Source organism: Triturus cristatus, chromosome 2_1 (assembly GCF_964204655.1).
Source record: "Triturus cristatus chromosome 2_1, aTriCri1.1, whole genome shotgun sequence".
Classification (NCBI taxonomy): domain Eukaryota; kingdom Metazoa; phylum Chordata; class Amphibia; order Caudata; family Salamandridae; genus Triturus; species Triturus cristatus.
The window spans coordinates 71,130,541-71,157,935 of NC_140581.1; the positions used below are offsets into that span (position 1 = coordinate 71,130,541).

Consider the following 27,395-nt stretch of genomic DNA (forward strand, 5'->3'; position numbering starts at 1 on the left):
GCTGGGTGGTCTTGTTAGTGTTTGTCGTGGAAGAACGCAGGTACAAAGGGCCATTTTCACCAATTGGCCTCCCCGTGGGGTCTGATTTCCCCTGCAACCCCCCCCCCCCGCCCGCCTGCTAGGACATTGAGTCCATGATGGGCGGGGATGAGGTGGCGGGCTCCCTGGGGCCCAGGTGAGGTGGGAGGAGGTCAACTGACCTTTCCATTAGAGGCCAGTATTGTTCTTCCCCTGACCTCTACCCTGCTGGCCTCAGCATATGCTCGGGACCCTGCAGTGCTCACTGCCTGGCACTGCAAGCTCTCGGGCCCAGGGGCTTTCAGCCGAGGGGAGAGGAGGGAACATGGGGGTGAAGGTGAAGAGTGAGGGGTAAGGAGCAGAGAGTTTAAAGTACGGAAATAGAGAGAGGCTGAAGGGGTAAGCGCAGATATGGATATGTCAGAGATCCAGACAAGTTACAGAAAGAGGCAGAGAGGCGCAGAGAGGGCAGATTAGAAATAGGAAGAGTGGTGGTAGAGAGAGTGATAGTATACAAATACAACAGGGGACAGAATTAGCTACAAACGGCAGAGAGGTGAGTGTTGGAGGGATCACGAGGTTTGAGATGTGAAGACAGTGTATGTTTGAGAGGAACAGAATCGGGACATATTTGAAAAGAAATGCGAGAAATGCTTGTTCGTGTGTGTGCACTCTTGTATATATAAGGATTGCGCCAGATGCAAGCAAGTAGGAACATTATAATTATTATTTTAAGAAGTTCTAAATATTACAAAACAAGGAAACATGAACATTTGGCGCTTGGCCTTCATTTTGGGTCACGAGTTAACACATTTTGTTTAGACTGAGTCATTTCTCACATGTTTTGTTCTGTCCCGCAACCGATGTAAGTGGCAGAGTCTCTCTCGCCCTAGAGCACATTGATTATTAGCCTGAAAGGGCTAAAAGTACTTTTGATGGCTTGGCACATTCAGGGTTTTAGGTATTAATCTGCAAATATGGAAAGTTTGAGACCACTATCGAGGAAATGCAAGGGCAAAATGAATACTCAATAGAAGTGTTTTTGTATCATGTCTCGCTCCGCCTCTAACCCCGCCCACTAGCCACGCCCCTTGCTCAATTTAATGAGTACCTGCACTCATTTTTTCCCATTTAAAGCACTGCCCAAGTATCAGGATAGGTCAAAAGTGTTTCGAGCCTAAGCGATTGGGTCCAACATTTAAATCTAAGCAAGGTTACTCACTGTTGCATTCCCTCATTAATTGGTCTCAGTTAGTGGCTAGGGTAATTACAAAATCATAAGTTAAAATACATTATGCTCCTCACACTGTCCCAACATGGCGGCCCCTTTTGTTGGTTAGCGCTCTAGTTGTTGCACCCTCGTTTGACAGCTCAGCTGTATCGAGCGTGCTCACCTGATTATCGGCGCACTTTAACTGAAGACCTTCGCCGGTTGGAACGCGTTTTCTGTCTCAGAAAGCGCATTTTCCTGCTTGTTTCCAGACTCTTTGAATCCCCATTTTGCAACTCCCAGCAGTATTCCCGCGAGGTTCCAACGCTCGCATTTTCACAGCAACGCCTTTGGTGAGGTATTTTTGTATTTTCTGAGAGAGAACCAGCAGTTTCACTTAGCGCACCTGTTTCCAGTGATTGTATCCTTTCAGGGAGGCAGCGCTAAGCAGTTATGGCCAGATAAAGAACTCAGTGGGCAAACGCTTGTCTGTAACTTGATTCTCCCAACGGAGCTATCTAGTTGGTTCCAGGCATATCGTTCCAATGTTCCCACTTCGCAACAAGTACTCGTTATTTTCACTCAAATCTAAACTTTGGAATTCTACAGAGACATTTCGTTTATGAGAAGATTGTACTTACTCATTTAGCAACAACAGAGAAACTATAAGAGGGAATTTACTTCAATCTCTCCTATAAACATCGAATTTCTAGCAGTTGGGTTTACACAGCATTTCTACTCAACAAGTAAGCAGGAATATATAAATATATATATATATATATATATATATATATATATATATATATATATATATATATATATTGTACTTACCTACATTTTCGACACAGCAGCGCCAGTTCTGGAACTTCTTTCCTGATGAAAAAAGTCTGAAAGAGAAAAAGACATTTATTTAAATACTGTATTGAGTCAGCAGTTAAAGACATCTTTAAATTAGAAAATGAAGACGTAAAACATATAATAGAGAGAGGCAAGGTTCCACACAAGTCAAGGTAAACTACACTTCACTAGAAGTTAGAAATACAAACAAATAATTTGAGGGCCCATTTAGGAGTTCTGAGCTGTAATAATTTTGTGCTTATTGATGCAGGTGCGGATAGATCCTTCTTGGGTAGTATCCAGTGAAGACACCAGTGTGGCAGTCTCTCTTTCTGTCCCATTCCCCTTTCCCCCCTGCTTCTGATATCAGAGAGATTCTGGTTTAGAAGCATTGGGGAGTTGGGAAACATTCATCGGGGTACTTCGGCCAATCAGTTCCTGTGGAAGAATCTTGATCAGGTATCTGGCTTGACACCAAGGGCATCTCTCGGTGCTTGAGAGTCAGGCGTCTACATGCAGAGAATTTCAGTTAAATAACCACATTTTTAGGTGTTTCTTAAAGATGGTCAAGGTGGGACACGACCGCAGATCTACTGGCAGCGCATTCCAATATTTGGGGGCTAGATGGGAAAAGGCTTGACCCCCCCCCCATCTTAATTTTTTTAATTCTCAGCATTTGAAGGAGATTTTGGCCACTGGATCTTAGCCGTCGTGCCAGGGTAAACCATTCTAATTCTTCGTAAGGTATTTAGGTCCCCGTCCAAAGAGTGCTTTAAAAACTAGGCATGAAAGTTGGAATAGTGCTCTTTTCCTAATAGGAAGCCAATGTAACTCTCTCAATAATGGTAAGGATGGAGTACACAGTGGTTTATTTAATGCTAGGCATGCTGCTGTATTTTGAACGACTTGTAGCCTAGAGATCAGGTCCTCCCTCATCCCCGCTAGGAGAGCGTTTCCGTAATCTAGTGTACTGACTAGAAGTGCCTGAACCAAAACCCTTCTAGCGGAGAGGGGAATCCAAGGAAAGATCTTTTTTAAAGTGCGCATTAGTCCAAAACAGTTGCCTGATAGAGTCTTAACATGCTCTTCCATGGATAAGTTATTATCCATTAAAATGCCCAGATTTTGAACCCATTTTTTTAGGGTAGAGGGTACTCCAAGTTCCCCAGGCCATCACTCCTCTGTCCATAAATCCTCTGCTTTACCAAACAAAAAGATCTCAGTTTTGTTGGAATTAAGTTGCAGATAGTTGTTTTTCATCCATGTGGCTATTTTTATCATACAGCTCTTAAATCTGTCTCTGGTCACCGTGGGGTCCTTCTCTATGGGGACTACCACCTGCGTGTCGTCCGCATAGGAGATGGTTTGGAACCCACAAGATTTTATAACGGTTGGCAGAGACGACACATAGATATTGAACAGGGTGGGGCTTAAAATGGAGCCTTGAAGTACCCCCTTCTCCACCGATGTAGTCTGGGAGACAAGGGTGTCCAGTTGTACACATTGAGATCTATCTGATAGGGAACTCTGCAGCCACTCCAAAGCCATCCCTGTGGCACCAATCTCTCGCAGTTTATCTAACAGAATTCTGTGAGAGATGGTGTCAAAGGCTGCTGACAAATCTAAAAGGACAAACATTGTGGGGGTCCCTTCGTCTAGCAGCAGCCTGATAGCATCTGTTACCTCTGTCAGGGCAGACTCCGTGCTGTATCCAGCACGGAAGCCCGACTGCGAGGAGTCCAAAAGGTCGTGCTTTTCCAGATAGTCTGAAAGTTGTCGGTTGATCAAAGCTTCCATTATTTGTGAGCAGCCAGGAAGGAGCAAAATAGGTCTGTAGTTTTGTAAGTCGGTGCAGTCTGCTGATGGTTTCTTGGGCAGAGGTTTAATAAATGCCCTTTTCCATTTGGATGGAAAGGAGGAGGTTACTAAAGAGAGGTTGCAGATTTCACTAATTGGATTTACTAACTCCATTGCTAAGTCAGACATAATATGGGGGGGAGCTATATCAGACGGGGAGCCTGACTTGATGGCTTTCAGTAGTGGTAGGACCTGCTCCCTAGTGATAGTAGCAAAGGTATCCAGTCTTGTTAGGGAGGAATTTTCTGCGATTAGGATTTCTTCCCTGTTCTCCGATACCTGCTCAAAGGAGTCATAGATATTGTCTATCTTAATTTTAAAATGCATGGCAAGCTCATTGCAGAATTCCTGTGTGGGAGGGCAAGCAAGATTGCCTGCTCTTGGAGTAGTAAACTCCTTAATAATCCTAGAGTTCTTTCGAAGAACACTTTGCGTCATCTATTCGAGTGGCGAAAAATGTTCGTCTTGCTATGTTGCAGTCCTTAAGGTACATCCTATGTGCCATATTATAGGCCAATCTGTCTTCCCCTAGTTTTGATTTCCTCCAATTACGTTCTCTCAATCTGCAAGCGGCTTTCTCCGTCTTTAAGCTATCAGAATACCATGGGGCTGGGCTCGTTCTATCGTGGATTGTAGCTGTTTTGTTAGGGGCGATAGTGTCAAAAGCCCTTATTATCTCTGACTCCAGTTTGCATAAAGCTTCATTGATGTCATTACATTCCTTAAGTAGTGGAGGAGAGAATACTGTACTAAAAGTCTTTGGCGTTATTTTCCTCCATTTTCTACGCGTAACTTTCCGCCCTTGCGGTTGGCCCAGGCCTTTAGGAGCCGAAAAAGAGAAGCTCAGGGCCATATGGTCCGACCAACTTACTGCTTGAGGTGGTTCTATACTCAAACTGGACATATTTGTAAAAATGTTGTCAAGTGTATGACCTGCTATATGTGTTGGATTAGTTACTTTAGGAAAGAGGTCTAGCGTTTCCATAGCTGCCAGCATGTCAGCTGTATCAGTATTAGTATCAATATCAAAATTAAAATCACCTGAAAGAAAGAAATATTCTGTTTGCAGGACATATGGGGCAAGTGTTTCTAATAGTGAGGCACAGAAGGCCGTCTTATTTTCCCCCTGCGGGTGATACACTACTGCTCCTATTACTTTATAGCTCTGGACAGGTTCCATGGATATAATCATCAACTCCATACCGGGAGATGATGTTGTGTCCAGAACTTTTATATTCAAGGTGGGGCGAGTCGCTATGGCCAATCCTCCACCCCTTTTCCATGTTCTATCCAGTCTTACTACCATGTAATCTGATGGAAAAGCGATAGTTATAGAGGGAGAGAAATGTGTATGTAGCCATGTCTCTGTGAAAAAACAGATGTCAGGTTTTTGACCATCTAAAAGGTCCCAGACTTACGCTGCATGCTTAGATATGGACCTAGCATTAATATATAGCCCTGAAAGGAAACAGCTAGCGTCCTATCTTTATTTGAGCCTTCCATAGGGGTCGGCTTTGTAACACTTTGCGGCCATGTAGGCAGATTATTCAAAAGGCCAGCTGCTTTCTGGGGCGTATTCACTGCCCATTTACAACGGGGGCAGCGACCTATAAAGGCTCCCTTATCCAAGCAAAGCCTGCCTTCACATGCCATGCTAAACCTATTTGTCCCTACCTCCAACAGCTCCTCCCTTGAATAGATTCGGGGTGGCATTATTGTGGATGCGTAGAGAGGCAGAGTTTTCTGCCAGCTGGCAGCGCTCTGGCGCTGAGGGGTGCAGACGGGCTTGCCTCAGGCGCGTCCGCTGCGCACCCGCGAGTGGGGTTGATTTAAATGACTCTGAGGTTGATCACTAGAGCGCTAACTGCCCAAAATGGTGCCCGGTTGTATCCCTCTGAACGTGGGTTACCTCTCTCCACTCACTCGAACATAAGCAGGACCGTGGTGGAACGGAGAGACCCCTCTGACAAATTACCAACAGTGTGCCCCAGCAAAATCGCAGTCTTCAATAAAAACCAATGCCCCCCGATTTTCAAGCAAAAGTCATCAATTTTAAAAAGCGTTGTATTCAGGTGCATATTCATTTATCTATTTATAACTATTTTTTAAAGTTGCTGTAAGAAAGTGTGTAAGTGATATTGTAATATTGTATGTGGAAGAAGAAGACTTCCCGAGTCAAGTCATCCCGTCTTCTATGCATTTATCCACAGGCCCTCTGGTTACAGACGGAGACCTGAGCATAGCGATGGAGGTACCCCACAGCAGATCACGGCAGAGACCGGGAGAGCCACCGGAAATAGCAGTTGTGGGGAGACAAGCCTTAGAAGACCTGGGACTGGTTGGTGCTTAGCGTCACTGACCTCCTCTTGGGAGTATCTATTTACAGTTTTTGGTGGCCCATAACACATGTGCTCGGATACACTGCCTAATTGTTGACAAACAGGTGCTAGGTAGTTTGGAGCCGGTAGACCAGGCCCCTCTGACTCTCTCAGACCATGGGCCTGTGGTAGAAACTAAATTCTGGCCTTCCAAAGATTTTTTGAGATGTTGGGTATCTTGTCAGCTAAACAACTCTCTCGTCCAGGGTCCAGTTCTGGTAGGCATGGTCAAGAAGTAGATAATGTAATATATGATGTTCAATGATGCAGGAGAAATAGATAAAGAGAATGGGTAGGATGCCTTGTAGCCCATGATATGAGAAACATTGATTCAGGAAATCGAGCGACTGAATTTGCTGAGATACTCTCAACTAGCCAGTTTACGAAGTGACTCTAGACACCTAGTAAAGATATTCATTTAATTTAATTAATGAACTGGTGCAGTACCACAAGCTGTTACTAGGTGTCTCTAGAATTTCTATTTTAGGGGTCCAAGGGACACTTCGGAACAGCCTGAGGTACTGTGTCCTTTCCTTCGTGAAAGAAATTTCTTTGCTTTATTATGCTACTGCTGGCATAATTTAAAACGGAAAAAAAACTATTAGCATCTGCAACGCACATAGCTCCCATTTAGATTAATGCGAGACCTATTGCATTGCAAATGCTTGTTGTATAGAAGTATACATCGGGAGCCCTGGATTCATGGTACCTCAAGCACCATGTCTCAATTACCTATTATCAGTTATCAATGCTCCAGCATATTTGGGTCGAGTTTCCGCTGTACAAAACTGCAAAATATTCCCTGAGCTATCACAAAATGTTTAAAGTTTTGCTGCCAACAAACTAGATTAGCTTCACCCTGATTCCACCCCTCCACTTCCCCTTCTTTCCTGACTCAACTTTTTTTTTATTCACCCTCTCAAATAGTCAAGACCATCAGGCATTGGGGTAGGGCAGGTCTTGATCCACATTTGCTCTCAGATGGTTCTTACCCCTTTGTAAGAGATGATCGGAGGAGCCTTTATTGTCTGAGCTGCTTTACCTATAGATGGTTAATAAACAGTGGCCACCCCTGTGCCCCTCAGAACCTGGGCATGAAACTGGGAGTGAGATGTATTCTCTCCAGTGTTAATGAAAGTGAACGTATACAATTCATGTTTTTTTTCCCAACTGAACCATTGTTATATAATGTTTAATTTAGAGTTTGCACCTACTTCCGGATTACCGCTTTTCTGCAGGTTTTTTTCACACTCAAATTTCACCTTCTTGATTACATTTGTGATAATACAAGGTTATAACAAACGCAGCAGAAAGTTGTGCCGGTAGCATTTGTTTAAGGAGAGCCCCAGGTGCACAGAGGACATCTCATCCATGGATTAGAGAGTTAATAGAAAGGAACTAAGGTCATATGTTTCTCCATGGGTGCAGAGGAGAGCTTCTCCATGGCCGCTGACAGAAAGGGACAAAAGTCACATACAGCTCTGTCTACAATGAGAAGCTGAACTGAGACCCTTAACCACAAGACTCGACCTGGGCACAGCACTTTGGGCCTGAATAGAATGCAGGTCGGACTTATGTCCAGCCGCCATCCTGGTGGTAATCGGACTGCCTGACGAGCTGTCGGCAGTCCCGCACCCTGAATCAAGATGCGACCGCCTTGGTGTATATTTAGTATTGCGGTGGGTGCTGCAAGCTGCAGCATACTCTGCAGTACAAAATATGCACCCCATGCATATCCCTTGCACTGTGTGGCAGGCACCATGTGGTGCCTGCCACATGATGCTGGGGTATGTTGCCATGTCGGAGGGCCAGGGAGGAAGGATGGCCCATTAGGGCCCCCAAAGTCCCTTTCCGTCTGCCATTTCATGGTGGTCTGCCATTTCGTGGTGGGTAAACCACCATGAAACAGCCAGCGGCACCGCCACTAATGTAGGGATTCAAGTCCCTCCGATGGACTGACGGGCTCAATCCGTGTTGGTGGTTCTCTCCGACTGACAAACATCCAACCTAATGTGGCAGGCAGTAATCAGTTTTACGATGGCGGTGGGTCCACCACGGATGGGCTGTCGGTGGCGGTCCCACCGTCATCGTAATCGGGTCCTTTGTTCCCATTTAACAGGAGATAGTACTGTGTCCAGAGATGGTGCTGTCCACATAGTGCACTGCATCACAATGCATTAACTGTCCACAGCAGCTTCCCCTCCGATTTCACATTGACTTTAAGGTTGCATATGGCCATGTGCTCTCCCATGCCTTTACGCTACATTTGTGCTATAGAAATGCCATATACATATATACATACAAATTCCCAATTCTGATTCGTATTTACAAGTTAAAGTCCATTTCTTTGGAGGCCTAAGTACAAACTACAACCCTAGGTAATTAGAGGTATTTACCTACTCCTACAGGTAGATTCTCACGCATGTTAATATACTCCTGTCACAGGCAGGGATAAGCGTGCTTCAGGAGGTGAGCAGGAAGGACTTTTATTAGTCAAAACAGTTTCCTCATGGAAAAAATAGTACATGGAATGAAATATGCAAAATATCCAGTTGCTTCAAGTTTCTCTAGTTGAAACTTAGGCCCATAGGAATTATTTTGATACAGAAATCTGCACTGGTGTAGATTTCTATGAGCCCTACCATGATCCTTTGAGTATCCCATATGTATAGAATATTCATTCAAAATGTAGGAATCATCTCAGAAGAGAACATCTCCTCCTTTCTAAACCAAGACTTTGCGAATGTGACCTCTGCAGGCTTATCCCCCCCTTTTATTCTAAGAAGTCCATCATATATTGATGCTCTGTCTGATTACCTCCCAAGATGCAAAACGGCTTGCTAATAGCTTGTTCACAATCAGGGATGTCTTCTTGGAGTCGTGGTACCAGAATCTCCTTGTCAGAATGTCACTGACAAAAATATTATGTCCTAAATATGCTTTACACTCCTATATCCCCATTGGGCTTAACACTAGAAAATGTGCATTTAGTGGGGCAATATTTTTACAAACAATATTTAGGGCACAATTTGTTTGTCAAATACAATTTCTGTCAGTGGTGTAACAAAACTTGTGGGAGTCTCCCTGCAAAGTACATGGAGGCCCCTCCCTCTGGCCCACCACTTTGGTCACAGACCCAGCGTTCTGTGCTGAAGGAGCCCCCTGGAGTCACAGCTGTTTCAATGGCTCACAAGCCTATTACCCTACGCAACCTAGTTGATTCCTTTGTTAATTTTGTGTCGAACCTCAATTTATCTACCTACTTAAATAAATACCAGACTGTGGCATGTGACCCAAAGAGGTGTAGGAATACTTATCTAGCATACAGAGGCAAACGTTTAATCAGTGTGCACAATTTCCTGTATTTGGGATTTGTGTTTGATTCTTTGGACACATGGGGTTCTCATATCTCCAAAAGTACCTTAAAACAATGGAGGGTGATTGGTGCATTCCCAAACCTTCCGTGGCCATGTGGTCGTAAGGCCTTGACCCCTCTTGTCCATAAATAAAGCTCAGTGCGTTCCAAAAGCCAGCTATGGTGCAGGAGTTTGAGTCTATTCAAGTAGCCATGCCTTGTAAGTCAAGAAAAACCACCTGTGTAGGCAACTGCTGGAACTACCGCCAACCAGATCACAGTTTGTGTCATGGCGAACATCTGCACATTTTAATTAAATAATTTCTGTTACCCCTACTAAAGAAATGCCACCTGGCTCAATGCAGGCGGCCATCTGCTATCTGCAACTGTTAAGTAGAGAGGAGGTTTGTTTTAGAGATGATGCTTTCCTGAAATCAGCTGTTCATTTAAGGAAAAGTATACTTTATTGAAATCCTTTTTATATGTTTTTAGTATTGTTCTTGAGTACCTTGTAGTGGTTCATATACTTTCTAATCGATGAATCATTGTTTATTGCATTGTATAACTTTTTTTGTTTAATCTGCTTTTATGCATACCTCCAGCATGTGAATAAAGACTAAAGAATTGAATACAGAAATAGAATTCCAAGGTGGCGGCCTCATTGTGTCACATTACATAGATCAACCCACAGGTTCATTAAAACCCCTTGTCCTCAGGCCATACTGCAGGTCAATATTGGACAACAGTGTATTGAGAATATATCCATTCCAAAATATCCCAAGGTAGAAATAGATTAAAGAGAGTGTCTGCACAGTTTCATCCTTGGCTTTGGAAAACTTTATTTCTTGACTGAGGGGTGCACCCGGCTCCTTTCTTCTAGCTCTTTTGCAGCTACATCTATCCTGGCACGTTGACATCACCAAAACATTTACGTTTGCTAAACTTTTATAAACTGATTGGAATAAGGATACTCCTTCAAACTCCATGTATAATGCTTAGATTTGAGAGTTTCAGAGGAGATTAGGGACATCTTGGACAAGGGAGCGAAAGCTGTGGTGGTCCTTTTGGACCTATCCACAGCCTTCGACTCGGTGAGTTACAAATTCTTGAAACACTGGCTGACAGAGATATGTATTCAAAGTTCTGCCTTTAAGTTACTCTACGGTCTTCTGAATGATAGGAAGCAAACAGTCAACATGGCAGATTTTGAACCCAAGTGTTTCATCCTACCCTGTGGTGTCCCGCAAGGGTCTTCATTAAGTCCCACATTATTTAATATATATGTGGCTCTTCTTTTGGAACTAATAAGATTGTCCACCTTCTCCATTGTTTCCTACGCTGACGATACCCAAATGTTGAAGGAGTGGCTTCTTGATTTAACAAGTGCACATGCGTAATAGTCAACTGGATGACAGATGTGTACCTCTCCGGACAGGATACCTCTTTTGGAACAACACTTGGTGGACCCAATCTCTTGGCTCTCTTCCCATCCCATTACCTAAAGCAAGGACCTTTAGAATGATTTTTGACTCCGATCTCTCTTTTAGAGATCGGACTAGCCAACTCACTTCCTTGTGTTTCCTCATTTTAAAAGCTTTGAGGAAAATTCTTCCCTTTCTCCCTTTTGACCTGCAGAAAACAGTGGATATCTCCCTTGCATTATCAACGTTGGATTATTGCAATGCCCTTTATGTTGGAGCTCAGCAGGGCATCATGAGTAGGCATAAAAGACTGCAAAATGCTGCAGTCCGGGTTCTTAAAAACAATAAGAAATTTGTGCCAGTCGCCAAAGCCATGAAAGAACTTAATTGGCTACCCATTTAAAGGGAGTTGCCTTCAAAAGCACTCAGTTTAGCACACAATTCACTTAACTACTCATGTTCTGATTTCCTTAAAAACGAAATTTCCTGGTACATCCCTAATTGATTGCTTCTTTCAGTCACAGCCAGGAAACTGTCTGTCCCTTTTATCCACAAAACATCTTGGGAAGGCTGATATTTTTCTTATGCTACCTCTTGTCTCTGGAAACAAACACCATGGCATCTGAGGAATCAATCCAACGTCCTTGCGTTTAGAAAGTTACTCAAAACCTGGTTGTTTACTCTTACCCTTTAGAATATTTTTAAGGCAGTTTACCTCCCTCATACATGAGGCAGTGTCATGACGCCCATTGGTTTATGCCGCGCTGTACAAAACTCAAATCAAATCTAACCATAAGGAAATGTACCTGGTTATATGGCTAAGACATTCGTGAATATGCTCTGCAATGATCCTAATATTCAGTATCTGTTGTTTATTGAAGAGGGATTAAGTAGTTCAAAGAGGATCTTAGCATGTTAATAATAATAATAACAATATGCTAGCTGTTGGACTTGGCACTCTCTGAAGGGTTATCCCCAAGTGTTTTGCCTTCATCGCTCGTGCTTTCTGAGTGTTGTTTTTGTTGGCATTAGGACTCTGTGCACTTTGCCACTGATAACTAGTGCTAAAGTGCTTGTGCTTTCTCCTTAAACCATGGCAAAATAGGTCCACAGATGATTGGCACATTTATTTTACTTATAAGTCTCTTGGTATGTTGAACTACATGCGACCAGGGCCTGCACATTAAATTCTCCTAGCGAATCTGCAGAACACATTTTGTCACCCACTAATGTCTACGGTTTTCCATTTAAAGATTCCTTTTTAATGCATATAAGTCACCCCTAAAGTGAGCTCTAAATAGCCCATAGGATTGGGTCCATTGTGCTTAAACAGTAGAAAATGTACTTTTAGTTTTACGTGTCCTGGAAAAAAACTCTTACATTTATTAGTTTTTTACTACTGCAAGGCCCACCTCTCCCATAGGCAGTGCTTAATTTGAGCCGATGGTTTCTAGTGAATGACACTGGCACATAAAAGCCAGCATTAGTGCTTATGACAGTCTTCCACATGGTGGCACTGTCTGCCTAATTTGGGATGAGCACCACAACAGCTGTTTATTAATTCAATTTACATTTTCAGTGACTAATACCTGCCTCCCAAGCCATTTTTATACAGTTGCGGCCTGAAACAGTATAAGTTATGACACTTGTGGGAGTGTGGGGGTTATTTGTTGTGTTGGCACTATCATTGGCAGTGCTGGCATTGGCAAAGGATGATGCAAGTTGCAGGAGAGAGGGACTTGCGAAGTGGCAGAGCTGCCAACTCGGGAGCTAGGGATTTTGGTTTTAGTCTTGGCATCAGCGCAACATCCCATTAGTCTGGGCAAGTCCCTTAATCTCCCTGTGTCTATCGGCATAGCCTGGATACCCTCACGGATACAAAAGCCATGCTATACATAAATCTACAAACAAGCTATAGTTTCCTCCTGACGAGGACCTGGTACTATTTTCTTTACAAATCAAGCAATGTCCATAGGATAACATTGTGTTTCCTTATTACCTTTAATAAGTGATAACTGTGGCTTAGGAAGAGGTAGAAATATCACGTTTAGTCTCAAATCAATTGTAATTTGAAATCCTTTATTGATGAAGCCATATTTTAAGTCACAATTATGAAAATACCTTTCCCTAACCATTTGGTACCTGCACCCTATGACCCGAGTCATATGACTAGATGTAGTAGAACTGTTCCCTGCTCAATTAACATATCAAAAGCCTGCCTCCAGCACACTCACAAAGGAACCTAACATCAGTATTTTGTCACCCTAAACTTCTTGTAGTCTTGCAGGGAAAGGGAGGAATTTTACAGTACCAGATGGGGTAACCAGGATCGTATGCCCTCTTCAACAGCAAGCACCAGGTATAAATATGGAGCTCTCAAACCAACACTTCAATTAATTCTCAGACCTGTGGAGGACCACCTGAAGGACTGCCTTGTACGTCAAAGGACTGTCCTGTATCTTGAAACTTGCTTTGTACATCAGAAGACTGGCCTGCTGCTACCAGTGGATTGCCCTTTTCTTTGAAAGCCTACCTTGCTGCTAGATCCCAGGACTACTAGTGTGACCCCTAGGGCTAGCTGGCTGGACTCCTGTTCTGAGCTGATTGACCATAAAAACCTCTACCCACCTGAACCCTGCACCTGGACCTGTCTTGAAGTGAGTCCTACCCACCAACTGGTGCCCGTCCAGTCCTAGACCCTTGAAATTGGTTCGTAAAGGTGCACAAGTGGCCAAAAACCAAAACTTGGGAAAGGTTTTTGCTAACAAGTGACCTGAGAACAGACAGAGGACTGGGTTTTACCGGAGGTATATTGTAGGCCAGCCTGACTTTGTGGTAGCTTCTGCTATGTTTTTTTCAATGGCAGCATATCCTGTTAAGCGGCTCTTTTCTGGAAGGGAATTGGGCTTCATGGATCCCTAGTCGGGTACAGCCGGCAGCCTCGCTGGAGATTTTCAACTTCCAAAAAAGTGACAAAGTCACATAGTAAAACTCTTCATCACAACTTCATCTAGCTGTTACTCAATGATGACGTCTCATCCTTGGACACCACTAGCTGCCCTGCCACACAGATGTTTACCTTCTCAGACATTTTTCTTCAAAATTTCTCCTAAGATTGAAGGTAATCCAAGATCAACTCTAATCCATGTCTTACATCCGGAAGACGCACCATTTTGGTTGGTCTTAATTTTCGCCTTTGCTGTGGTCCTGTGCGACCAGATGCCCATGGCTGGCACTTTGATCTTTTAGGCACTAGACTTCACTAAAGATTAATAAAATCATAACTCCCCGTTGATTGGATTTAATTCATTTAGTTGTCATTTTATATATTATTTATTTTTTTTTTTTCTAAATTGGTGTGGTATTTTCCAGTATTCAGACAAAATATTGAGTTTAAAATATTGATGTACAAGAATATTGGGTCTAAAATATCGTGACATGGGAATATCGATGTCAAGAATACCGATGTGAAGAATATTCATTTGAAGGTAAGTGAGATCTATTTTTAAAATATCAGTCATTAATATCGTTTTAAAAACTATATTTGTTTAAAGTATTGTTTTTAAATTATTTTGTTTTTAGTATATATGTTACATGTATATGATGTAATGTTTTGTATTATAATTGTTTTAAACGTTTTTAGTAGTTATTATATCTAATATAATAAAATTGTGTGTTGTTTAGTTCTGTAGCCGGTTGTAGGTTTTTAGGGGTATAGGGTGGGAAGTAATTTAATCATAATACATTTATGATTTTTTTAATGTATTTGCAGGTTGTAGGGTTTATAGGGGTGATGGCTGGGAAGTAACTCATTTTTAATTCATTCTTTTTTGTAAATTATTATTCATTACTTAATTAATATTAATTATGTTAATAATTAGTTTTTTCTGATTGAGGGTTGTGGGGTTTTAGGGGTGGAGGGTGGGAAGTAATTAATATTTAATTAATTGATAACGTTTACTAATTAAAATTAATTGACATTTAATTATGTTTAATTCTTCAAAAACAAATTGGGGTGTTGTGAGGTTTATAGTTGTAAAGGGTGGGGGGTAGATTCATTGTAATTAATTAATAATTTGTTTTAAAATTAAAAAAATTATATAATTGATAACTTAGGGGCTCATTACGATGTTGGGTGGAATGCCTCCTTCAGACAGTCGGAATTTCCTCAACTGCGATGGAGCCCTTCCGACCGACTCGCTCTGTTTACAATCCACCCGCCCAATTACAATGTTTGTGGTCGGAACGTAAACCACGTGCTCATTCTGAATCGGTTCTGAGTGACTCATGGACTATTCATGTTGGTCGAAACTCCATCATACACCCCTATGGACAGCGTTTCCGCCATCGGGATTACGATGTTGATTTCCAACATCCTTTCCCCATTGGCCTGTCCCACATGGAAAGGCTGTGGAAAAGTGACTTTGGGGATCCCTGCCAGGGCCCCGTAGACCAGCGGCCGAAGGTTGATGGCCGAGGGGGTACATAAGGGACCCTCCCTTGTAAAACCCTGCACTGACTGGCAGTCACAGTGGGTTGCCTGCGACAGGGTGCAGGGTTTTCTGCATACACACGATTTCCCCATAGGAGCCTGTGTTATGGCCGGTTGTCGGGCGTAACACGAGCTCCCGTAGGAAACCATGGGAACAGTGTTCAGTCGCATGGTAATTCGGCTGTCCCGAATCAGGCAGAGGCTTTACGCTCGACATCATAATGAGCCTCTAATTGTTTTGTGTAATTATTTTTTTAAAGATTAATTCAAGGTGTGGGTTATGGGTTGTATAGAATAAAGGGTGGGAAGTTTTTTTAATTTTAATGGATTTATATTCAGTTTTAAATAAATAATATTTGTTTAACTTATTATTTATTTTGTTAATTGTGTTATAAAGATTATTTGTTTTAGATTTTATATGTGTATTGCAGGTTTTGAAGGGGTATGGGGCGGGGAGTAAATTAATTTTAAGTAATTGATAATTGTTTTTATTATTATGTAAAATGTTTATAATTAGTTATGTTAGTTGTGCACATCATTTTTTTGGATAAATGTTATGTGTTGTGTGTTTTGTGAAGTTATATTGTGGGAAGTACATTACATATAATTAATTATTAATTCAAATTTAGTTAATGGTAATTGGTTTGTTACATATTTACATTAATAGTGTAAATAATTTTTTTATAAAAAGGTAATTTTTTTATGCAGGTTGAGAGTTTTGTGCATTTATCAGTGGTAAGTAGGTAGATGAAATGTATGTAATAATAATTATTTTGTTAAAAAATAATTTTCAAAAAGAGTTTATTAGTATGCAAATTGTTTTTGAATTTTGTTATTTGTGTTATGTATTTAAAATTGCATTTTTTTATTTTATATTTTTAATATGAAATACATTTCTATAATTTTTTCAACATATTTCTATTTTTAAATTTATATTTGAAGTAAGTTTATTTTGTTTAAGATATTTAGGGCCTGAATGCGATGGCGGTGAGACCGCGACCAACAGCCCGTCGGTGGTGGTCCCACCGCCATCACTGACTGAATCACCGCCCAACCCATTACGGTGGTGGGAGTGTGATGGTGGTGCTTGTAGTCCCTAAAATGGTGGCAGTGCCTATGAGGCACCACCGTAGGGATTTCGATGTTCCTTTCCACCGGCCCTTTCGTGGCAGTGAACCTGCCATGAAAAGGCTGGAAGAAAAGGACATTGGGGGACATGTTCCCCGCATGCATTGTAATATGGATGGCGGTGGCTAACAGACATGCCACCATATAAAATCCTTTTCCGCCCGGTCGACTCATCGACCGGGCGGAAAAGCTGCGGACGGTCTTCCTGTCCGCAGCTGTTCCTCCGCCAACATAATCAGGCTGGGGGGTAAATTGCATGCGGGTGGAGAATAATGGCGGGCGGATCGCCACCACCATACTGGCGGTGGCGATCCGCCCACCATTATTATAGATGCCAACATTTTTTAAAGTTACGTTTTTGGTGTGGGTTGTGAGTTTTGTATGGGTATATGGTGGGAAGTAAGTAAAATGAAATTATTTAATGTTAATGAATAATTTTCAAATAAAATTATCAGTTAAAAAAATTATAAGAAGTATAAACTTATTTGTGATATGTATTTAACATTGTCATATGTATTTATTTTATAAATTTTTTGATATAAAATATATTTGTATTTTTTTTAACATAATTTTAATCTTATTAGTTTACTATGTTTTTGCAATTATTTTATTGTGTTGAAGAGAATTTGTTGGTAAATTTACAGGGCCCCCATGCCCCCGCCATGGTGATACATTTAGGGGGCACAACATGTGCCCCCCTATTGTTGTGCCCCCCCTGTCTGTATTCCCCCAAAATTCCAGCACAGCATAGGTGTCGACATCCATGCCGTGCTGGAACTTGTTGGCCATCCCAATTGTGCCTGTTTTCCAGGTACCACCATAGGAAAGGCAAAGGACCATCTGCCTTACATGAGTTCAACTCACAATAAGGCGGACAGTCCTTGTGTGGCTTTGGAGCAGCTTTGTTGGGGGAGAGCCGGCTCAACTGCACCAAAGTCCCAATCCGGCCCTTAGTTTTTTAACTAGATATATGTCAATATATATATGTGTCTTTAACTTTTAAAAACCACTTTATTCGTTAAATTTGTTCAAATATATATTTAATCCATTATATATTTATGAAATAAATGTTACTATTTATTATATTAATTAAAATGATTTATATTTAAAAAACGATAATTCATACAATGATATTGATGAAGACTATTTTTCCCCCCCATTATTTCACACTTAAGGATTATAAGCATAGGATATTTTTTACATCGATATTTTGGTATGGTGATATTTTGTTAGTGAACCGTCTCAAAGATTCCTAGTGACTGCAATATACAAAGAAGCGCCCACATACACAACTTCATTTAATATTGTTGAATTCTTCCATTTTGGGAAAAAAAAGTCCTCTAATATTCTTTTTACAATAGTAAATGTTTCCTCCTTTTTCATGGATGGCTTTTGAGGTACAAGATTCCTCTTAATTGTGCTGAAACAGATACCAATGGAGTTACGCGATCCACTGGAGTACCGCGGACCTCAACACTTTCATAAGGGCATCTCGGCTGCTGAAAACCTCCCTGTGAAGGTCCGGGGTTTAATAAAGAATTATCAGTGAAATCCAACCCGGAATTACTGACGATCAGTGTAATTCCTCATTTCCTAATGAACCTTAAGATTCCAACTAATATTGGACTGCTTTTTTATCACGTTGCGGTTACCCTTTTATCAGTAACTCTGGGTGTGGGGAATTACCAGACCATTTTCTGGGCTTATTGCTATGAGAGTCTACAAAAGATTATATATGAGATTGCCCATTAAGGCCCTTATTTACAGGGTTTTAGCGCAGGGCAGCGCTGAAAGTCATCTTGCTGCGCTGCCCTATGCCAAAGTGAAGGGGCAAGAATGCATTGTATTTATGCAATACGGTGCATTCCTGTCCTTTCCCCTTGTGCTGGTGCTGTTTTGGCAGTCTAGCGCCAACGCAGGCACCCTTGCACCAAGGTGAAATAGTGCCTGCGCTACATGCAGGATTGTTTTTGTGTAGGATGGGGCACCTTCCTCCACAAAAAGAATCCCAAGAGATGCTTTAATCTTTCTACGTGTGCTGCAGAATGCAGCACACATGAAAGAGGAAAAAACATGGAGAAATGCAAATATTTCTCCTCATTGCACTGTACCGCAGGAGGCGTAAGGTTGTGGCACTTCCCCAGTTTTACGTGAGTATGAAATCTGGGGCAGCATCAAAACCTATGGTGTTAATTGGGAAAACTCACTGCAATGCTCATGGAACGCCTCCATGGGGCGCTGCTTTGCCTTACTCCATATCTATGAGGCCATTCAAAGCCATGCAAAGTGGCTTTGCGCGGCCGCATAGATATGGTTGAGAGGTTTGTCCTGCCGGAGCCTCACAGAAAGTGATGCTTCGAGAGCACAAGCCTCTCATAAATAAGCCCCTAAGTTTCAATCCCTACATTTGCGGTGCTGCTGAACCTGATATCTATCAGACAATCCTTTTTACTGTGTCTCAGATACCATATTAATCTTCGATGTGCTGGAATTTATTGTATGAGGAGTGTCCTGCACTAACTTTATCTTGTCCATCTCTGGTATCACTAGGTATATGTGTAGTATATCCATGTCTTGTATCAAGGTACATTCATAGTATGTCCATGTCTAGTATCACTAGGTACATATGTAGCATATCCATGTCTTGTATCACTAGGTACATATGTAGTATGTCAATGTCTGGTCTCACCAGACGCACGTGTAGTATGTCCATTTCCGATATTCACCAGGTACATATGTAGTATGAAAAAGAAATGACAGAGTACACACCGCTTACTTCCAGGTTTTTTTCGTAATTAATTTGATTAGTTTGTTCTTGGCGTGCAACCCCGAAATCGTGAATTGCCCGGCCACGTAAGATTCAATTGGGAGATGTGGGGCGAGATTACACCCTACTTCGGACGCACAGCGTTCATATGAGCATATCAAGAAATGCCACAATGAATCCAGTTTTATCGAAAAATGTATTTCCATTTAATCCACATTTTGTTAACCGTAACTTCTTTTCATCCAGTCACCTGTTGGACACTATGTTTTACATTAAATCCTTAATGCTTGTAGACATGCCAATACAGGCCTTAATCTCCAGCATGGAATGATACATAGGTCCTCCTTGTTAAGCGCTTTTCATTACCCAATGCATTTCGGGCCTTTTCTGGCCCTTCGTCAGGGGTTATCTACAAATTAAGACAAATCAGTTAGCTACTGTCCTTAAACACCTCTAGTTTGTCACTTATCGTGCATAAGAAGATAATAAAATATGCGTATTTTATAACAAAAGTTCCACCCATACTCAACGTATTGCCCGCAGAATTAATATTGTGCATTTAGCTCAGTTAAAAACCCACTCTTTCTACTTCCGTATTTGATAGCTCATTAAGCTCATTGTACGGTTCCCCCACAGATGGGTAAACAACCTCCTCTAACCCAGGGCTCCCGCCTACATAGTCTTTTCCACACAAACCCGTACCTTAAGGAGTTCATTTGACTGCTTTCATTCGTGTTTAGAATCATTCTAAATGCCTCACTATGTTGCGCTGTTTAAAACACATGTACCGTGTCCCCACCCATTCGTATTCCTCCAATGAGCACCGTCCGTAATCTCACCCCACATCTCCCAATTGAATCTTACGTGGCCGGGCAGTTCACGATTTCGGGCTTGCACGCCAAGAAGAAACTAATCAAATTAATTACGAAAAAAACCTGGAAGTAAGCGGTGTGCACTCTGTCATTTCTTTTTTATATTTAACACAGTACTGCTCGCCCGACGAGTTGCACCCATGGATTACAGATTTAAAACAGAGGAAAATTATAAACGCTGGACAGTTAAGACACTTCTCCTTGAAAGTTACGTTTATGGACTACTTTTTGAAGCAACAGAACGAAGAACTGCTGGCTGGACTTACATTTAGTTTATTTGTTGAAATGTTATTTACTTACATGGAAACCAGTAATAACACACAGTTTAATCAACGTTGAACATGTTATGAGAGGGTGGGCGGGGAATTGTATTGTTAAAAAGGTTTAATTAGAGAACCACGAATCGCAACAACAGCAGTGCATTATGGGCTCTGTAGTTTTGTAAACTCAGGGACGTAGTTTGAAGGAACGGACGGTGCTCATTGGAGGAATACGAATGGGTGGGGACACGGTACAGGTGTTTTAAACAGCGCAACATAGTGAGGCATTTAGAATGATTCTAAACACGAATGAAAGCAGTCAAATGAACTCCTTAAGGTACGGGTTCATGTGGAAAAGACTATGTAGACGGGAGACCTGGGTTAGAGGAGGTTGTTTACCCATCTGTGGGGGAACCGTACCATGAGCTTAATGAGCTGTCAAATACGGAAGTAGAAAGAGTGGGTTTTTACCGAGCTAAATGCACAATATTAATTCTGCGGGCAATACGTTGAGTATGGGTGGAAGTTTTGTTATAAAATATGCTTATTTTATTATCTTCTTATGCACGATAAGTGACAAACTAGAGGAGTTTAAGGACAGTAGCTAACTGATTTGTCTTAATTTGTAGATAACCCCTGACGAAGGGCCAGAAAAGGCCCGAAATGCATTGGGTAATGAAAAGCGCTTAACAAGGAGGACCTATGTATCATTCCATGCTGGAGATTAAGGCCTGTATTGGCATGTCTACAAGCATTAAGGTTTTAATGTAAAACATAGTGTCCAACAGGTGACTGGATGAAAAGAAGTTACGGTTAACAAAATGTGGATTAAATGGAAATACATTTTTTGATAAAACTGGATTAATTGTGACATATGTAGTATGTCCATGACTGGTATCACTAGGTAAGTATGTAGTGTTTCTATGTCTGATACCACCAGGTACATGTGTAGAATGTCCATGTCTGGTATCATCAGGTACATATGTAGTATGTCCATGACTGGTATCACCAGGTACATGTGTAGTATGTCCATTTTTGGTATCACCAGGTACATGTGTAGCATGTCCATTTCTGATATCACTAGTTACATATGTACTATGTCCATGTCTGATGTCCCTTGGTGCAGTGTTAACATATATTTTGGTATGATCAGAATATATAGTTGATTTGCTTCATGAAAAGACTTGTAAATCTACACTTGGAGAATAATACCTTTGCACAGGGACAGAATTTCTACTTTCTTAAGTTCACAAAACTTTGAACTAAATGACCTAGGCCCCTTTGCAGTTTTCCAGACAGGACTAGGGAAAACATTAACGCATTCCTATTTGTTCCTGTGCGTTGTCATTTCCAATGGGGTATTTGTAAACAGTGTACATTTAGTTTAGGGAAAAGTAAACTCCTTTATGCAATTGCATAGTTTTCTTTATACTTTCCCCCCTTGGGGAATCACTTACCTGACACCTCACAAAGTGCTGGGGTGTCTCAATAGCCTTCTTATATTGGAAAGGAATTTATTTTCACCTCTTAAAAGAGAAAATCTCCAATCAATGTCTGGATGGAAAAGTGTCTGAGGAGAGCTGGCTTCGGCCACAATCTTAGATATATGAGGACATTATTAAACAGGATATGCCTTGTATCTCCGGGAAGAGACTGCACACTCTATCATCTCCATTTTACATTCAAGATCTATGGATTTCACTTGATGGTTATTTTATATTAAAGACATATGTACATCGCCCAATCGCTCATGGTTTCTTGCTAGTACATAATTTAGAGAAAAGGTTTGAGGAGTAAAAAAAATGAGGATCGTTTGAAATGAAACGCTGGACCTTGTGCTTGCTGCCCTAATGCGAAATCTGGTTTTGTGAAAGAGATTAGCTCAGCAGCAGGAGCTAAAGATTACATATGTTGGGGTTGCATGTCAGAATGAATGTGTTAACTCCTCCAATTGGGCATATATTCCTCCTGCGTTTTGTTGTTAGCCCTTGTATTCTCTTATTCTCGTAACTTGATTCATATCATTTTATTCTGAATCTGTTTTCTCTAGGGCATAAGAGGGAAGCTGACTGTAAAACATCAGCTAAGACTCTCAAGGATGCACTGAAGAGTGTCACCTTAGCCCAGGACGTGAGGGCGGAAGCTGAGCTGATGATGAAACCCTACGCCAACTGGGAAGACTTGGCGACGCCAGCCTCCATCTCCATCACTATCCTGGGAGAGCTGGCAGCCTTTTCAACAGCCACTGGAGACTTCTCTATCAACCTGAATCCACCAGCAGGTGGATTCAAGTACATGAAATACCCAGAGTCCTTTTCTTCCTCCCTAATGCAGGTCTGCAATACAGCCCAGGCTTCCTTCAACACAGCAGATAAAAACATGGATAAGATCAGGCTCCTCACAGGTTCCATGCCAACTGCCATTAAAGATGCGGTCATGATTCTGTTCCAGCCCACTGCCACTGTTAATGCCATGCTCCCACTGCGCCTAAGCTCAATTCTCAGTAGGTCCAATGAATGTGCACCCCTGGCTCAGTCGGTGGAGGCAAGCTTTACCAACACCATTCACTTAATCCAGGAGGTGCTTGAAGCTTGTGTGAACTCCAAGAGGGGCAGCGAGAAGCAGATGGCCGATCTGAAGATCACCCTGGAGCAGATCGCCGTAAGAGAAGCCTTTGCAAACAAATATGTGCAAATGGCAGAGGAGTTCAGGAAGATAACTGAGGCACAACTGAATGATGCAGCAGATGCCTACAAGGAAGCTCTGAATAATATGCCTGCTGTGTGGGAAACTATGGCTGCTAATTTCATGGGTGGCATTCTTGACGAACTGTCTTTCACTGCAAACAGGTTTATAAGCAAGGAGGTTGGCACAGATATTCCTGCCAATGGGACTGAGGGTATTGTTGGCGCTAGTGCTACTATTGATACTGCTGGTGACGTGAAGTCCATCCAGGCCACTAACAATATCTGCTCCAAGTCTAACCAGATGACCGCTATCACAGAAGGCCTTCGAGAAGTCCTAGACAGTAAGGGGAACACTATTAAAATGAACCTTGTTTATAATGAGAGAGCTAACACTGTGACGACAAACTATGTAAAAAGACTGGCATTGTCATTGAAAAAGGATATAGCGGCTAGAGCTGAGTGTAAAGCAAAAACACTAATGGATGCTGTTTTACAATCTGCGGTTGCTATTTGTGAAGATTTGGAAAGAGCTGCATTATCTAAGAATACAGATGAGAGTTACCTGAAATCACTTGCTCAAAGGGTAAACACAATATTTAGCAACTCAATAAAAGTTGATTCATATTGTAAAGCAGTGACTAATTCACAGCCTTTGCAGATAAAGTCACCGAATGCAGACAGAATTCAAGGTCCTCTCAGCATAGGCACTCTTTCTGCACAAATGGCATATGCACGAATGGAGCAAACCACAATTCAATTAAAAAGAAGTCAGGACATGTACAAGGAACACTTTGAAAAGGTCAAAAAAGAAAATGAGAATCTAACAGCGATCCTGGCTGAAATGAGGAGCCATAAACTGGAGGAGATTGACATTGGCACAGCCAAGAAGATGCTCATTAGAGGCCTGGAATCTCTCCTGGAATCCTTGGGGAAAGTGAAGGAGCAGTGGGAGAAAATGACCTATTCCTTCCAGATGATATCCAGCATCATTCAGTCCGGCATCAGAAAAAATGTAAATGAGTTACTACAGTCCACCAAAACAGAGAAAAGCATTCCCAACTATTCTTCTGAAGGCTTTGTAAAGGACATGTTGTACACCAGACTATTTGCATCAAGCAGTGTTGTCCAGTTAGCAAACAAGATCTCGTCTACCTACTGCGACGTGTCCCAACACCACCTGATGGACCGCGTGAGCACTTTAGGAAGCCTGCTTACCATGACTCCCTCAGACCCAGAGTTCCAGATCAAGCGCGAGAAGTTTCAAAGTAGTATTGCAGAGGCTCAAAAGTCAATTGAAGCCTTGGTGATTTCAAATAAACAAGAGTTTGACCGGAATATTGAGGAAAGAGTTAAACGGATCAAATGCCAGTTTGGAGCAGCCATCCCACCCTTATCAGCAGAAGAAAAGAAGCACATCAGTGAGGATGTAAATGCAGGGGCAAATGCTGCAAAAGGTTCAAGTGAAATGGAACTAGACCTATCTAGCTTTACCTGAGAGAGCCACCATATTCTCCTTAAATCATGTTTACATCTTTAAGCTTTGCTTAGTCAATGATGTATTGGAGTCAGTGGGTGGAAGGTGTTTCCATTCCAGTGGGTGTGGGTGGCAGGCATTTCACATTTGTTTTATAAAGCGTTTTGCTCTAGAGACATGTTGTCCATTGGTTTTAAATTTTGCATCATGTGTCATTCATAGTACATTGAACTGCAGTCAGATATCAAGAAATGATCGCTAACTTGCGTGCATTGCTATGTCAGATACCTTTGTGCATGAACTCAAGGTCATGTCAAATGCCTCAGCCTTGAAATCAAAGCACTGTTTAGTATCTCTGCCCTTGACCTCAAGTGTGTGCCCAATACTTCTACTGTAGAATTAAACTGCTTCAAGATCCACCTGTCCTTGAAACTGCAGGCACGTCACTTACCATTTATCTTGGACTCATCAGAAACTCAGATATTCCATTTTTTTAACTCAAATTTCCTCTGAAGTCCATGCCTTGCTCTCACCAAGAATTCACAATTTAAAACACCCCTGCTTGACAGCATGCCCCTACTTAGTAGATTGTTTCCAGATCAAGCCCTTTGCAGATCTAATGTGTTAAGTAGGAGTTAAACATTGTACTTTGGGTATGAGCTAAACAGGACATAGACTTCCCATATGCTTCCCATGGACAAAAATGTTATTGTTGTTTAGAAGTTAGCCAAAACATGTACACCAAAGTCTTTGTTTTTTATCCTGAATCATGCATGTGCTTTTATTTCTCACTATTGTAATCTGTAAAACAATAAAGTTCCCTGCATATAACTTAATATTGTTTTCAATTCCATTTCTTTGGTAAGTAGGTTTTCTTATTTGCACATTTGTAGCCACATAATTATTCAGTTAATTCATTGAGCGCATGTTTATTTTCAGGCACCAGGGACGGAATGTTAATTAAATTCCAAGAGAACTAAACTCACATTAAAATAGTAAAATGAGGCTGCACTATCACCATTCACACTTAAGTATCATTCATCAGTAACAACAACTCAAACTTCTAGTTAAAATGCAACTCAAAAATAGGGGTGGGTATAACTTGCATACTGCCACGTAGCGTAATCAAGGAGAATTACCCCAAAATTTTGTGAGATTCCACAGAATTATTGCACAAATAACCCCTCGCTAATAGGTAACACAGAGGGGCCGATTCCGATGTCGGACGGACTCAAGTCCGTCAGACATCGGTCAGGAGCGGTAACCGACCAACCTGCTGTCGTCGGTTACGGCCCTGCTAGTACGATGCGACCGAACAGGGTTTGGTCGCATTCGTATACAAGGCAATGCAGGCATACATTCCGAGCGGAATGCATGCCTGCATCCCTGAAAGCAGGGGTGCAGTTCATTCCTGCACCCTGTGGGCGGCACCCCAAGGTGCCTGCCACCGGGTGCAGTGATCCACAGAGGGGCACCATAGGTGCCCCCAGACTGCCATTCAGCAGCCTAGCACCCATGGGGGCCCTAGTGGGGGCCCCCAAAGACAGTTTCCGACTGCCTTTTCGTGCCGGAAAAACCGGCACGAAAAGGCAGTGAAACGCTGCCATCGTACTCCCTCGGTCGCAAAGAGGCGGCCGGGGGAGTGCTGGGAGATTTCCTGACGGCGGACTGGCTCTCCGAGCCTGTCGTCCGCAATCCGGAAATCCGTGTCGGATTCCTTTCCGACCGAGCCCATCAGAATGGCTCGGTTGGAAAGGAATCCGGCTGACACCTTCCAATTCGGTCGGAGCCCTTCCGATCGGAATCGGCCCCAAAGTATTTCTCTGTGTCCCATTTATGGATAAACATACCTACCAAACAACATATCTGTGAATCCACATAGCTATTGTTCATCAACATACCTATGGTTCATCTTCATCTATGAATCAACATACAACATCAACATAAAACAATTTTCATCACATTTACTAGATGGCTGGGAGCCTCCCTATCTATCTGTCATAGGAAGATTTATAAATCATTGCATATAGTTTGGTTACTCACTAATATAAATAAATAAATCCAGTATTTGTAAAGCGCAAACAGTTACCCAAAGGCATCCCAGCGCTGGGGGCCGTCGGGAAGATTAAGCAAGCTATTGCCCAGAGTCACATGGTGCTGGGCTGACCTACTGCCAGGGATCGAACCGTGAGCCCCAGATTCCAGCGTCAGTTGCCCTGGCCGTGGTGCCACACCTCTTCCCTAACTTATAGTTAAGAAATATACACATTAAATCATATATAAATATTAATGGTTTAATGTGATGTTTAAATGCAACTTAGACAACTGAAACAAAGTATTACATTTTTGACATTTAAAAAAAATATAAAGTTCCATACAAAGTTATATTCTGTGTTATGTGTTATCTCCATTCACACTCACATGACACTTGAAATATGGTGCCTGCAAAGTTCCATAAATTATGCTGCAAAAAATATTCGTGTCTCTACCTGGAGACTACAGATGATGACCTCACTGATCACCAGGCTTATAAGCCATTGCCCTAAATGTTCCACTGATCCAGTCACCACAACACTGGGACAGAACAAATACTCATATTTTACTCTGCATCTAGGGGGCATTCCAAGAGTGGTACATAG

The 27,395-nt window shown here is 42.0% G+C and overlaps 1 protein-coding gene across 2 annotated transcripts in view; it reads left to right on the forward strand.

The window, feature by feature from the left end:
• The window catches only part of LOC146863760 (uncharacterized), a 46,094-nt gene extending 20,502 nt beyond the window's left edge, over window positions 1-25,592 (forward strand). For both annotated transcript variants that reach the window (XM_085627933.1, XM_085627934.1), the window contains exon 3: window positions 22,646-25,592. In XM_085627933.1, the coding sequence (XP_085484059.1) occupies window positions 22,646-24,777 (2,132 nt within the window). In that variant the 3' untranslated portion in view covers window positions 24,778-25,592. The remainder of the gene's footprint in view (window positions 1-22,645) is intronic.
• The last annotated feature ends 1,803 nt before the right edge of the window (window positions 25,593-27,395 follow it).